The sequence below is a fragment of the Stegostoma tigrinum genome, chromosome 12, assembly GCF_030684315.1.
Source record: "Stegostoma tigrinum isolate sSteTig4 chromosome 12, sSteTig4.hap1, whole genome shotgun sequence".
Classification (NCBI taxonomy): domain Eukaryota; kingdom Metazoa; phylum Chordata; class Chondrichthyes; order Orectolobiformes; family Stegostomatidae; genus Stegostoma; species Stegostoma tigrinum.
The window spans coordinates 44,094,130-44,110,135 of record NC_081365.1 but is presented as its reverse complement, the minus strand read 5'-3'; the positions used below and the strand labels follow the sequence as shown (position 1 = coordinate 44,110,135).

At 38.8% G+C, this 16,006-nt stretch overlaps 1 protein-coding gene across 2 annotated transcripts in view; it reads left to right on the top strand.

Annotated features, from left to right (window-relative positions):
- Positions 1-16,006, top strand: part of usp9 (ubiquitin specific peptidase 9) — a 230,651-nt gene that overhangs the window by 74,056 nt on the left and 140,589 nt on the right. For both annotated transcript variants that reach the window (XM_048541510.2, XM_048541511.2), the window contains 6 exons: positions 651-755; positions 835-1,041; positions 4,000-4,136; positions 6,530-6,663; positions 12,563-12,650; positions 12,816-13,158. In XM_048541510.2, the coding sequence (XP_048397467.1) occupies positions 651-755; positions 835-1,041; positions 4,000-4,136; positions 6,530-6,663; positions 12,563-12,650; positions 12,816-13,158 (1,014 nt within the window). The remainder of the gene's footprint in view (positions 1-650; positions 756-834; positions 1,042-3,999; positions 4,137-6,529; positions 6,664-12,562; positions 12,651-12,815; positions 13,159-16,006) is intronic.

Here is a 16,006-nt window from a genome sequence, read left to right as displayed (position 1 = left end):
TCTTTTGAATACCGCACTGGCAACAGTAGGTCTTGAATTCATGATCACTTGACCTGAGTGAGAATATCACCCCTGAATGATGGACTGCACTAGATTTAGTGGAGTTAGCAGAATATAGCTATTGTAAGTTCCAAATAAACGTTTTGTCTGTGAGTAGGTTGAAGATGCCACTGCTGTTTTTAGAAAATTTTATTTGGCTTCAACTTAGAACAGAATCCTTGCAATGTGGAAACAGGCCGTTTGGCCCAACAAGCCCACACTGACCCACTGAGCATCCCTCTGGGACTCCTCCCCCCTATAATCCATCCTATAATCATATCCCTGAACACTTTGTGGCAATTTAGCATGGCCAATCCACCTAGCCTGTCCACCTTTTGGACTGTGGGAGGAAACCCATGCAGACCTGGGGTGGGGGGGTATATGTGCAAATTCCACATGGACGGTTGCCTGAGGGCAGAAGTGAATCAGAGTCCCTGGCGCTGAGAGGCAACATTACTAACCACTTAACTTCTGTTAAGTTTTCTGGAGGAGAAAATGCATCTTGTCTGGAAGAATTGGGGTGTTTTCTTCAAAGGAATTGATGATTCTTCAAAGAACCTCCCACCACTGAAATTCTCCATGTTGATACATGCTTATACTCTCTTCTGCAGGCTGGTAAACATGAAGCAATTGTGAAGAATGTCCATGACCTCCTTGCAAAATTAGCTTGGGATTTTTCTCCTGAACAGCTTGACCACCTTTTTGATTGTTTTAAGGTAAATTTCTTTCATGTTTAAATAAATTGACCAGTATGATGAATTATGTATTCATTCCCTGTCCAAAATTTTAATTTAGGCAAGTTGGACAAATGCAAGTAAAAAGCAACGTGAAAAACTGTTAGAGTTGATTCGTCGCCTTGCTGAGGATGACAAAGATGGTGTGATGGCTCACAAAGTGTTGAACCTCCTGTGGAATTTAGCACACAGTGATGATGTACCTGTTGACATCATGGACCAGGCTTTAAGCGCGCACATCAAAATCCTGGATTACAGCTGTTCTCAGGTGAGAGAATGCTGCGTTTTATTAGATACGGCATAGTAAACTTTTACATGTCTGATTCCAAGGCATGTGCCAAAATACATTAATTGCGATATTCATGGAAATTAAATCTCAACTTTTTTTTGCTCTTTTTATTTTATTCCGTTAAGGATGTTTACTAACTGTTTTCCTAATATACACATACACTACTACTAGCAGCAATTTGTGAACATTGACCCCCCCACCCCCACCTCCCTTTTAGAATTGAGCCTTTCATATTACCTCTGTTTGTTCCTCCTACTAAAATTTAATACTAAACATTTTTCTGTATTAGACTCCATTTGCTGCTTATCTGCCCAGTAATTTTTAAATTCTTTCACTGCCCTCACAGATCACAATCTCAAGTTTTGAAAATTTTAAAATAGTTTAATACAATCTGCTATTATCAAATCTGTGCTGATTTTTTTAAATCCACAATTGTCCAGTTTGCTGTTAATCTTGTCCTGGATTATCATACCTATATTCTTTACTACTATAAAAGTTAAACTTACTCTTCAATATTTATTGGACTTGACCTTATCCTTCTGACAAAAGTGCAGCAGCTGTAATGCTCCAGTCATCTGACACCATACCTCTGTTGAAGGGAATTGGAACCTTACGTCCAGTGTCTTTATAGTTTTTTTCTTTCTTCAGTTTCTTCTGGTGAACCTGGACCTGGTCCTTGAACTTCACTTTATTTAGCATGAACTTTTCTAACACCACCTTTTTCAATATTTTTTACCCACCCAGTGTCTCAACTAACTTTTCTTTTATGACTTTGGCAACGTCTTCCTCAACAAGATCAATGTGAAATACTCATTTACAACTACAACCATGTTCTCTCTTCCCTGGTGTTGTTCCCTGTTTTGGTCCGCTTTCAATCCCAGTCATCGTTTTTCTGCCCTGTTACTATTTGTGCGCTTATGTCAGATCCTAGTTTCTTTTCACAATTTGTTTGTTTCTCATTTTCCTATTTTTTCCCCCTCTAAACTTCAGTATTCTTGTGCTATCAATCTGACGTCTGTCTTAATGAGCTGAGTCTTTGCTTCAACTTGCTATCTCCCGCCATTGAAAGGGTTTGGGCTTTGTTCTGTTTTTTTAATTCATGGCCATGTGCTTCAACATAACTCAACTGCCATCTTCATTAAATTTAGCGAGTTGAATGTTCCATGATGATTTTGATGGTAGAACTTCTATTTCCAGTTTATGCTTACTGCAGTAAAATCAACCCATCTGCAATTTATTATTTTTGCTCTGATGTGCTTTCTGCTGTTTTTAGTAGCTGTCCAAAACCACATTGTCACTAACTCTTAAATGTTCCCCTACCGATAGTTGATCCACTTCATTGCCTGGGACCAGATCCAGCGATGTCAACTTTCTTGTCAAGCTAAATGCATACTGATCTAGAAAATTCCCTCGAACACATGCAAGTGTACTATTATCTGTTATCACAGTCCCTATTGGGATAATCCCCCATCTGTGATGCATACTATTTGCACCTCTAATTGTATTGCAGATTTATTTCTCCAAAGGTTGTGGAATACATGGATTTGTAAGATAGTAGCTCTCCTCTTCCTCAACTGTAAACAAATAGACTCTGTCTTACTTCTCTATGTCCAGAAATGTAATATTCTTCTCAATAAGTGCTGCCTCATCCACTTTTCCTGTCTTTGCTGAACTTTGCACTCAAGAATGTTCATACCCAGCCCTGCCCACATTTAAGTCCGGTTTCTGTAATTGTCAAGGAATTAAATTCCCCTGTGACTCTTGTACTTGCAGTTCAGTAACTTTATTTATAAAATTCTGTTTGGTTTGATCTGATTTTATTATTGTCACATGTACTGAGACACAGCAAAAAGTATTGTGCCAACCAGACAAGTCATAGCGCTCATAGGTACATCAGGGTAATAGAACAGAATGTAATATATAGTGTTACAGGTGCAGAGAAAGACAGACTCTTTATACAAGAGACCCATTCATATGTCTGATAGTGGGGGAGGAAGCTGTTCTTCTCTATTTGCATATATCATAAAACCATAAGACAGAGGAGTGGAAGTACGGCCATTCAGCCCATCAAGCCCACTCCGTCATTTAAATCATGGCTGATGGGCATTTCAACACCACTTCCCTGCACTCTCCCCGTAGCCCTTGATTCCTTTTGAGATCAAGAATTTGTCGATCTCTGCCTTGAAGGCATCCAACGTCCTGGCCTCCACTGCACTCTGCGGCAATGAATTCCACAGGCCCACCACTCTCTGGCTGAAGAAATGTCGTTTCATTTCAGTTTTAAATTTACCCCCTCTAATTTTAAGGCTGTGCCCATGGGTCCTAGTCTCACATAAAATGATATAATAAGGAATTGAGTGTTTTATCAGATATTCTATTAATTAACAAAATGACCAGTCTTGTAAACTACTTAAAAACAAAATTGCTCAGTTCAAAATAGCTGGTTTTCTAAATGGATGAAGCTGTCAGCTTCAGAAGCTAGGTATTTTTGTATTCTTTCCCAACATTCTCATCTTAGTGTTATTGTCATATATTAGATTATACAAGTGACAAACAACGTTGAAAAACTCATTTGCCTATGTGTTGAAAGTAAAAGTGAATCAAACTTTTTACATTAAAAAAAATCAAATAACACTGAGCATTGAGCAATATAATTTGTGAACTCAGCCATGGAAAAGACTTAACTTTTTCAAGCTACCTGTTTATTTGAATTTGAAGCGTAATCATGTGTTTACTTTGGTGGCAGGCTTGACCTTATTCTCTGTCCCAAATATATTTTCTGTACTCTTATTTTAAACTAACTGTTTTGAAAAATGTTCTTGAAAATACATAGCATTTTCCATTCGATAGCAAAGAGGACGAATTACTGCGTAAATGGTATTTAGTTTAATTTTCTGTAATACTTTGGCATTAGTAACTCAATTGCAATTCACATAGGACCGAGACACTCAGAAGATCCAGTGGATAGATCGTTTTGTGGAGGAGCTACGTACTAATGACAAATGGGTCATTCCTGCTTTGAAACAAATTAGGGAAATCTGTAGTCTATTTGGAGAAGCACCACAGAATTTAAGGTATGATGAATGACCACTTAGAATCCTCTGAGATGTAGACAATCATTTCCTAAAAAGTGACATGGAAATACCATTATTTCAAAAGATCTTCATTCTTTGGATTTAGTTACACGTAGTAGTTATACATTTCATCCTTGCAAGTAAACGTAGACTTCAGGTTATGTTTCATGCATATGGTGTCTCATGAAAATTGAAACTATCTAGATCTGCTTTTACACATCAGGAAATGAAGGTACAGTTATGCTTATGATACTCACAACCAAGTTGGGCAATAATTTTTTTTCCTTAAGTATACAACAGCGTACCAAGTAATTATGAAGTAAGTAAAAATATCAAATAAATCATCGACAGTGGTTGTTTTGCTGTTGCTAAATAAAATCAGACAGCAAGCGGAAGACATTAAGGGAAAGTACGCTGCTCATGTCCAATATCTGGCATGGCAGGGATGCAGAGCAATAAAGTTGCTGGAGGATAAACAAATTATTGGCATAAAGGTACTTGGCAATCTGAATTGTAGATTTGATCATGCAGGTATTAATTATTATTGTACAGATGTGTTCAGGTTTCAAAAGTTGGTATTTAAGCTGCTTGATGTCATCTTGACCAGCAACATCGTCTTTAATACCAGTGCTATATCTGCAGCCCACTTTGAATCTGCTTTTTTTAATTCCCCCTGCAACAATGCCTGTCATTTTGACCACAGCAAATAAAGTTTGATTTTTCCAGATTAGCGAGATTTTACATGCATTTAGCCCCTTCTCAGCTCTAAAGTGAATTTATTTTCGTCATTGTCATTAAAAAGATTTGTCATGCCCAACCAGTAATTGTTAAATATGCACCACATGCCACAATAGTCTCCAGACATCTTGAGGTGTACTGCCAGATTATACCACCTCAGAGGGGTGCCTCACTGGTACCAGTATTGGTCGCTTATGGTTTTCTAATCTGAGTTAAAGGTTGTGGGTTCAAGCCCCAAAAGACAGGAGTATACAGTATACGTTGACACTCCCATGTCATGCTGAAGAAATAACATGCTGTCTGAGGAGTCATCTCCGATAAGCTGTTTAGCCTAGCCAGCCTCTTGTACAGATGTGAAAGATTCCACAAACATATTTCAAGAGCAGAGCAGGTTACCCAGTGTCCAAGCTAATATTTATCTCTTAAATAACGCACCCAGCTAATGATTAATAATCTGTCTTGTCTGTGTAACTTCCTATGTAGAGAATGTGATAGTAAATGAGGCAATATTTTGAGTGCTTAATTAGTTAAAATGCTCTTTATGGTGTCTGCAGGTTGTTGAAGTGCTTCATACTTATTTCCTGTTCTTTTGAGAAAATACTTCACGCATAGACAGAAAGAAAAAGACATTTGATGACGACCATGTCTTTCAAAACTCCCTTTAGGATTTGACCCAACCCAAAATATCACAATACAAACCTGGAGTAAGTTGCTGATTCCCTCCATGGAGCATCAGTGCTCTGATAGTGGAAGCATTTAATGGAAATGCACCACTCATCGAAAGATAGCAGCAATTAGTCAAAACACAGGTTTTCATGTATGTGTTTGTGTATGTACACACTCACCAAAAATGGGAGTACTGGCAAAGAGCGCTTGTTATTGTATTTAAATGAAAAATAGAACAGGTTCAGGGAACAGTGCAGAATTTTGTGAATACCAGAGGTAGCAAAGATGTTGGAATGTTTACTGAAAGAGATGGCGTTTGAACCCTTTGCTGTAGCCATTCACGGTTAACAAAGTTCTTCCTTGTGACCCCCTGCAACATTTTACTAAAATATTAGATTTGCCTGCACTATTCTTTTCAGGTAAGTTATAGTTGAACAGCTATTCTTCGACAGGTTCAGATAAAGTTAGCATAGCCTTGTGCACTTCTAACACATCTCCCTCGACCTCCTTTTCTTCAGATGCTCAACCTGGCTTTTCCAACCAACCATTTACAAACAGTACTGATTGTACTGCTTTTCATATGGTGTCTTGACTGCTTGTATATTTACGTTTGTTAAATATAATGTAAATTTATCTCAAACAGCTGATTGGTCGAGTCCAGCAGAGAGCTTTTATGTTGAACTACGTTCAGCTTTTGTATAGGTCTGAAGCAGCTCTAACCTGGTCAAATTGGTTTCTTTTTAAGTTAGCATTTGCTTCTCCCGTACGTATCTAGAGTCCTCTGGGGTTTTACTTAACACGTTGTCAATTACCAACATTGTTAGGTTATAGGCTTCTGAATACATTAGGCAGATCCCACAATTCAAGGTTTGAAAATCATTATCTTGGGAATTGAGTGCATGTATATTAAAGGTGATCAAATCAATGAGTACCACAGTAAATTAATTTTTGAGTCATGGTTTTGATTAACAGAAATGTTTTCTTTGTAGCCAGACCCAAAGAAGTCCACATGTGTTCTATCGACATGACTTGATTAACCAACTTCAACACAATCATTCATTGGTCACTCTGGTAGCTGAAAACCTCTCTGCTTATATGGAGAATATAAGACAATTCCATAAAGGTAAAGCAGTGTGTTTTTTTAATAAAAATAAACTGTTCAAGACTTATTAAGCAAAGCTCAAAATGCCCACTTGATTGATTCTATTTACATAAAATTGTGTTCCCAGACTGGAATATATCCAGTTTATCTATTGTTGGCTTTTAATTTCAGTGAGGTGAGGTTTATGATTCATTCAACTAAAGGGCCACACAAATGTGTCAGGCAATATTATGTATCTAAACAGTTGACTTAGATAAGCTGATTCAATTCAGTAGATGATTTGGAAACATTGTTCAATTCAAATAGGGCTTAAGAATTTTGTCACTTTAGCTGCCTGAAGTAACAGGTAGACAAACATGGCACTGGGTAGTAGTAAAAATTGAAGAAACCTAATTAGTTTGTTGTGGAAATTATTTAAAGTGATATTAGCCACATGCAAGTCTGCAGAAAAATGATTTTCCTTACCAACTGAAGATTTTAAGTGAGGTAAGGCTGTTCAAAGTTTAACTGGATGACTGGGCAAGTAAAAACTCCCAGATATGTCAAACTTGTGGCAGAAAATTGACTGATATTACTAACTTCCTAGAATCTGCTTTCAGTACTTACATGAGTCATTGGTACTGACATCTGGCTTCTTCCCTTTCCTCAAAAATATGTCTTGCAACCTGTGAATTTCTTGATCCTGGCACCAGGGAGAGAACTTTGTTAATTCATTCAAGGGATGTAGGGCTTGCTGACTAGGCCAGCATTTATTGCTGGTCCCTAATTGCCCTAGAGGGCAGTTAAAAGTCACATTGCTGTGGGTCTGGAAGCACATGTAGGCCAGACCAGGTAAGTTTGGCAGTTTCCTTAAAGGGCATTAGTGAACCAGATGAGTTTTTCTTACAGTCGACAACAACTTCATGGTTATCAGTCGACTATTAATTCCAGATTTTCTATGTGAAATTCAAATTCCATCATCTGTTGTGGCAGGATTTGAACCCAAGCACCTAAAGCATTGCCTGGATCTCTGGATTAAAAGTCTACTAATAATACCATTAGGCCCCTGCTTCCCGATATTGATGTTGATCAGCACTGGGAATCCAGATGCAAAATCAGTCTGGACCGACATAAGAGACAGTAAGGGAGAGAAGTCCCTGGTGGAAGTAATCTCTCAGTTCCCAAACAGTAGGTCTGCACTGGGGCTCAGTATAAACCAGGAAATTCTGCAGGTTTCTGACAAGAAGGTGCAGCAGTAATTGTGGGTAAGTTTAATATGTACCGAGACTGGATTAATCAAATTGGTTATGGTAGGCTTGAGAGAGAATTTTTTGTGAATGTCTTAGAGATTGTTTCTTGAAGTAATATGTTGTAGATGCAGGCTATTTTGGATTTAGTATTGTTTGATAAGGTGGGATTAATTAATCTTATCGTAAGGAATCCTCCAGAGAAGTGTATGCAGACCATGTTTGAGTTTCAAATTTCGTGGCAGAGTGAGAAAACAAAGTCCCATTCTAGCATTCTGAACTTAAAGGAAATTCCATAGCCAGGAGGACATATCTGGCCCTAGTGGTTTGGGCAAGAAGACTAATCGTGGTGCGTTTGAGGGACTAGTGGATGTTTCAGAAGATTTTCAATTTCTCCAAACTAAAGAATACCCTAGAAAGAGATGGATTCAAGGAAGAGGAGAAAACCTCCACAGCTAAATATTAAAGACAGCATAGATGCCTACTAAGTCATACAATATTACACCGGTCACTGGTAGGTTGGGCAACCTTGAAAGATCAACCAAGGGTTACTATTTTATTTATTCATTCACGGGATGAGGGCGCCACTGGCTAAGCAACATTTATTGCTCATCCCTAATTGCCCAGAGGGCAGTTAAGACGCAACCACATTGCTGAGAGTCTGGAGTCACATGTAGGCCAGACCAGATAAGGATGGCAGTTTCCTTCCTTAAAGGACATTAGTGAACCAGATGGGTTTTTCCAACAATTGCCAGTGGACTTGAAAATGAGAAAGAGCAGTGGTAAATTTTGAAAGAAAAGTCGTACAAAATATAAAAACAAACAAAATCTTTAAATATATAAAATGGAAGAGAAGAGCTAAAATCAACTTTGATCCCTTGGAAAATGTGACTGGAGAGTTAATAGTGGGAAATACACACATCATGAAGTTACTAAATTAATATTTTACTCCATTTCACTTCAGGACTCTGGTACCATCCCAAACATAACACAAAAAACAGCAGTTATAGAAAGTGGGGGACTTTGAGCAATCATCATCACTAGGGAAATGTATTGAGCAAACTATCAGGATTGAATACGGACAAGTCCCCAGGATCTGAAGGCCTGTATTCTTGGACCTTTAAAAGAAGTGGTAGGAGAGATGGTGGGATCCATCTGTTTAAAAAAATTCCAAATGTTCCAGTGGATTGGAAAAATGTTAATACAACTCCCAAATTCAAAAAGAGAGAGAGGCAGAAAGTAGGAAATAACGATCCAGTGAGTTTAATGTGTGTCTTTAAAATCCACTATTAAGGCAGCAGTAACAGGACCCCTAGAAATTCAAAATGTGATTCTTCTGAGTTAGCGTACTTTTATGAAGGGTAAATCATGTGACTAATTTGCTAGAGGTCTTGGAAGATGCAGCAAGTGACATGGAAAATAAGTATACTGTCGATGTAGTATATCTGGACTTCGAGAAGCTGTTGATAAGGCTCGTAGGCAAGGTTAAGATCACACGGGGTTAGGGGAATTTATTTTTGGACAGGGCAATAGTTAACGAATGAAAAGAAAAGAGTTCTGTTAATGGGTCTTTTCTAGTTGTCGTGATGCAACCCTGGGTACACTGGGTAGGCTCCGTAGGACCGCAGTTATTTACAACTGATGATTTAGGTGCAAGTATAGGACGTACACTTGTCACATTTGCAGATGGCATAAAATAGGTGAGAAAGTAAGTTTCAATGGAGGAGTAAGAAATTTACAAAGACTCTGGATAGGTGAATGGGCCAAGATTTGGCAGATGAAGTTTCACGTAGATAAGAGTCTTATCCATTTTGGAGGAATAGAAAGGCAACTTATTAGCTAAATTGAGAAACTTCTGACTGCTTCACTGCAGAGGGATTGGAGTCTCCTGTGCATCAAGTATAGAAAATCAATTTGTGCCTACAACAGGCAATAAGGAATGCAGATTGAATTTTGGCACTAGCTAAAGGAATAGGACATAAAAATAGGGATGTGTTGCTGCAAATGTACAAGGCTTTTGTGAGACCATATCAGTAATATTGTATACAGTTTTCTCCTTGACAATCAAAGAAAATTACAGCACAGGCCTTTTGACCCTCCAAGCCTGCACTGACTACCTGAGGAGGGTTATAATTGTGTTGGATGTGGTTGAGATGAGGTTCGCGAGATTGATTCCCAAGATGTGGGCTTTGTCTCCAGTGTTCAGAAGGATCGGAGGAGATGTAATTGATGTTAAAGGGGATTGACAAAGTAGATGTAGAGCAGATGTTTCCTCTTGTGGGGAAATTGGAAAGAGGGGTCATAGGTTTAGGATAAGGGGGAGAAACGAAGCGTGGGGAAATTACTTCTCAAAGGTTTGTGAATCTTTAGAATTTATTATCTGTGTGGTAAATGCTGGAACACTAAGTAAATTTAAGGAGATAGACTTTTAATGAGCTGTCGACGATAGAATAGTACGATGCAGAAGCAGGCTCTTCAGACCACCATGTCAGTGCTGACTATGGTGCTGTTTTAGACTAATCCCAAAAACTGCATGTGGTTCATATCCCTTTATTTCCTGCCTATTCAAATGTCGGTTTGTTTATTTATTTATTTATATGCACCAGTTTTCATACTAAAGTAAAACCAAAGAACTCTGAATGCTGTAAATCAGGAACAGAGAGATTGCTCAGAGCTCAGCAGTTCTGGCAGCATCTGTGGACAAAAATTGGAGTTAACCAGATCCCTCATTCTTGATTTTTTCACAAGGGGAGACATCTGCTCTATATATCTAGTTTGTCCATCCCCTTTAGCATCTCACATGCTCTTGGGTTTTGAGGAAGGGCTGCTCAACCTGAAATGTTGACTTTGATTTTACTTCACCTGCTGAACTTTTCCAGCAATCTTCGCTTTTGTTCCACCAGCGTTCATGTCTGCAAACTTAGGAATCAGGCCACCTGAATTTTCGTCCAAATTGATATATAAACAGGAGAGGTCCCAATACTGATCCCATTGATTGTGGTGAATGGGCGGGGAAGTGGAGTTAGGGCAGAGATGAGGTCTACCGTGATCGTGTTAAATGGCAGAGCAGTACCAACACCTCTTCCACACTCATCCCCAGTGCCCTATCTCTCACGTCTACCCCTTCCCCATATATGTGCCTGTTTGTTTGTTTCTCTTTCTGTTCTGTCTGTCGCTCTCTTCCTCACTTTGCCCTTCTCTCATTTTTGTTTCCCAAGCCCCTCATTTCCTCCCACAGCTCTTCCTCTTTCCCTCCACTCGTGCTTATGCTTACTCACCTTTTCTGCTGTTTGGAGTATGACTAATTCAAGTTATGCAGTTTCTCCTTCTGATTATTATTCAATTTGCTTCATTTGCGAATGATTTCTCTCCAATTGAATTCACTCATTCCCTGGTTTGTATTGCTGTTGGTCCAGTTTCAATTACTGTACTGCTGCCTCAGTTTTGCCTGACCTTTTGTTATTTGCTGATCATTTAAAGATAAATCTTACATAACCAGCTAAATTTTGAACTGTCAGTCATTCTCATAAAAATGAGCGAGACACCAGTGCCTTTTCTGTTATCCTTTTCCGACTATTGATACCCACTTCTATTTAAGTGTTCTGTAGTATGTATCTTGCTGCAAGTCCTCACTTTTTTTAAAATGTGAGAACCGAGGTTGGACGTGTACAATGTAGCTGAAGTCCCACTATCCACTGGCCAAAACATAATATATTTTCCCAGTTATCAAGATGACCAATTAAATACCTTTTCTATCAGGTTTTAGACATGAAGATCTATTGACCAGTCATTGGTTGGTGGTTGTAATGCATTCTTATTCAATAGAGATGTAATGATTCATTAACATAAGCAATCCATAAGAGAGAAATCGAAATCTAGATGTTGATATCTTCCAATATCCCCAAAAGGCGCAAACACATTCACTCACTCCCTAGAAGAAACGAGAGGGGAGAAAGAAATCTCTGCGGAGATTCCTGGTTATGTTGTTGTGGCATGTGTGTTCTCGCCTGTAATTGTGTAAAACTTTCTTGGAAGTCTTACAGGCACAGCCTATCAGGAAGTTGAGTCTTGAGGCATTTCTTAAGTAATTCCTTGAAAAGAACGAATGAGTTTCACCCTGAACTCAACAAGATGATTTTATTAAAGAACTGAGATTGCCATAAGTTGCATAGCTGATCAGACTTTTGTCCACTTCAGCTTGTCGCTCATAGGCTTCCATACAACCATGGCTTGCCTTTACCTGGCTACGTCTAGCTAAAGCAAGAACCTGTTCAAGCCTGTAACTGATGAAAACAATTGCAGCTGGGGTCAATAGCAAAACAAGTATGTGTTGCGTCATGTTATTTACTGAAAATCATGTTCAAAGTGAACTTTTGAGGTACCTCTTCCAGAAACCAGTCCAGCTATTTCTCCAAAGCTCAAGTGATCCTAAAATGTCTTTGTAATAATAAAATGTATCCAATTCTCAATCTTAACTAATTCAGAAGATGTGTTATGCTTCACTTGATGCAGTTCACATAATGTAGGCTGATGGTTGATTGCACACTAAAGAGCTTCGCTGTTCTAATACTGTGGTGGATCTTTATATATAGAGATGAGAATATGATGCAAACTCTTGTCTTGTAACTGAATGTAACTTCACTTTTGCAACTGCAAGTGTCTTGTGCATCAAAGGGGAATTTTGTTTCTTGCAGAGTACCCAGAGTATGATCCACAAACTGTGCGGTCAGGCAGCCGGTATAGCCACGTGCAAGAGGTCCAAGAGCGACTAAATTTCTTGAGGTAATTGTGTATGCAAACTATTTTCCAGCCTAGAAAACAAATTGGCTTGCTGGCTGTTGATGTAGAGAGCTGAAGTAATGAACCATGTCAACAAATGAGATATCATGTTGGAAAAAGTATTCTATCCCAACCCTAACCATGTTGACTTGCATTTTTATTCCTTAGATTTTTATTGAAGGATGGCCAGTTGTGGTTGTGTGCTCCTCAAGCCAAGCAAATCTGGAAGTGTTTAGCTGAGAATGCTGTCTATCTTTGCGATCGTGAAGCCTGTTTTAAGTGGTTTTCCAAGTTGATGGGAGATGAACCTGACTTAGACCCAGACATAAACAAGGACTTTTTTGAAAATAATGTCCTGCAACTGGATCCTTGTCTCTTAACTGAAAATGGGATGAAGTGCTTTGAACGTTTTTTCAAAGCTGTGAACTGTCGTGAAGGGAAGCTTGTAGCAAAACGGCGTGCTTATATGATGGATGATCTAGAGTTAATAGGACTGGAGTATCTTTGGAGGGTAAGGACATAAACCAATTTCATTTTATTGCTAAGATGTTTAGGTACCATTTGTGCTGGTTGTTGTGCAAAAATGTGATAATGGCTGCAGCAAAAAAGGTAAAGGTTTATTTTATACGTCAGTTTGTTCCCAACACTTTATTTTTATGTTTCGAGTCACGTATTGACAGGGGTAGAATGAATGCTTTTGCTGCTTCACATGTTCCTTTAAAATATTCTAAATGCATGCCTTGAGCCAAAGCAATTGAAAGCTTCAAACTAGCAGATGAACTTTGAACTGAAATTGCTTACGTTGTTTCAAAATTCCTTCACAAAGGGGGTATCCTCAATTTGTACGTGTTAGTTGTTGATAAAATAAAATGTGTAAAATGTTCCTTCAGCCCCTCAAGAATTAAAAGAAAAACATGAAAAAGGCGCTTTAAGATATTGGAATATGCTCTACACCTGTAAAGCATTCAAGGATGTCACCAGAAAATGTAATGTTTCTCAGTTTAATCTTTGTGTTGAAACTGGGGTTGTTACCATCTCATTGAGCTTAAAATGAAAAAAATTTTTGTTGCAAGCTTGAATGACTATTTAATTAGAGCTGAAATTTTGAATGCCCATGAGGTTGAAAGAGACCCGACCAGTTTGATGCTGTCCATGTCTTTGCTAATACATAGCAGAACAGATTTGCATTTTAGAAATGCAGTATTTGCAGGATAGAACAATAGATGTTAAATTTGAGTGTTATGAACACGCTGCATGTATTCCATGCAAATTACTTATTTCTGTGATGGGCACATCGCGGATCAGTGAGGTGAAATGAGTTCATGCCCAGAGTAATGCTAGAAGTGTATGTTATCAGTCCCAGTGATCAGTCGATGAATTCAAATAGTGTGCCCCTTCAGCTGTTCACAGTAAACAACTCCTCATCACACCTGACTTGCAGGTAGAGTCTGTGGTTAAGAAAGCGAATGTAATGTTGTTTATCTCAAGAGGGTTGGAATATAAAAACAGTGATGTGCTTCTGAGGCTTTATAAAGCTCTAATTAGGCCCCATTTAGAATACTGTGTCCAATTTTGGGCCCCACACCTCAGGAAGGACATACTAGCCCTGGAGTGTATCCAGCGGAGATTCACACGATGATCCCTGGAATGGTAGGTTTAACGTATGACGAACAACTAAGGATCCTGGGATTGTACTGAATTGAGTTTAGAAGGTTGAGGGGAGATCTAATAGAAACTTACAAGATAATGTATAGCTTAGAAAGGATGGATGCTGGGAAGTTGTTTCCGTTAGGTTGGGAGACTAGGACCCGTGGGCACACCCTTAAAATTAGAGGGGGTAAATTTTAAAACTGAGATGAGACGACATTTCTTCAGCCAGAGAGTGGTGGGCTTGTGGAATTCATTGCCACGGAGTGCAAGTGGAGGCCGGGACGTTAAATGTCTTCAAGGCAGAGATCGACAAATTCTTGATCTCGGAAGGAATCAAGGGCTGCGGGGAGAGTGCAGGGAAGTGGAGTTGAAATGCCCATCAGCCATGATTTAAATGGCGGAGTGGACTTGATGGGCCGAATGGCCTTCCTTCCACTCCTATGTCTTATGGACTCCAACTGGTGCTTGCAAATATCCCAACGCAGTCTCCAAAATTAGGTATGATTCTGTGACTGGCTAACAGTTGTTAGATTATCTGAGAAGACGAAGAACTATAAATTGAGAAAACAATTTAAGATTATTTTTCTGAAGAAGGGTCCTGAACCAAAACATCAACTTTCCTGTTCCTCTGATGCTGCCTGGCCTGCTGTTCTCCTTCGCCTCCACACTGTTATATCTAATTTCAGATCATTGTGTTTCAGCGTGGTACTCCTGGACACACGCTGCAGGCTACGTAGTAATAGACGGGGCCCAGATCTTTGTAAGCAGAAAGGATATTTAAATGCATTGCACCCTTTTCACTGATAGAAGATTAGCTAACATAGTGACCAATCACAGTCAATCTGCCTGGGTTAAATTTTAAACTAAGAATTACAGTTAACCATCAGTCACCTAACTGGTACGATCTCCATGGCTATGTCTCTACAATCAGGACTTTGTTCTTGTATAGTACAGAATGTTGTTCCCCTTTAAATTGGTGGTCTTGTGAATGTCCTCATGTACAAGACAAAAAAAAAAGCATTGACAAACTGTCTCTTCAGCAATGCTCAATTTCTGTACAATCAAATGACCAGTTGCTGAATTATTTTAATTTGAATCATTTTGTGTGAATTGCAGTTGGGAGGGACAGTGTCAATGTACTTGGATGGCAGATCAGTTATGGCAGAACAGGCTTTTAGGCTAAGAGACGTAATCCTATTCCTTAATTCTGTGGTTACTGGAAGCATTATATTGCTGAATGCTGCTGTTTGCTCTAACTGTAGCTTTAAGTGGCAGCAAGTATGCAGGAGTGCAGAGAAATATGTTGATTAGTTGATAGCGATATTAACTCTCCCAGGTTTTGCCTTGTCAGGTGTCCTGCTTTCTTCATTGAGTTATAGTTGAAACTGCCTTAGATGTAAACTACTTAATTCATGGCTAGTAGCTGGACTAGTCAAAACTCTGGTCTTAAAGACGCAGGTCAGTTAAGTAGTTAGTTGCTAACTTGCTATATATCCAAGCCAAATGTTGTGTAAAGTTGTATTTTGGACAAAAGACTTTGTGTGTTATGCTTGAAATAGGTTCTTGAAGTTCTGAAGTTCAGACAGTGATGTTTATATAAATACTACTTAATACAAAAGTCTTATTTGACTTGAAACATGAATTGTTTCTTTCCTGTTATGTGTTTCCCTTTTGAGAAGAGCACAGTGTTTGTGTGCATATATGTATAT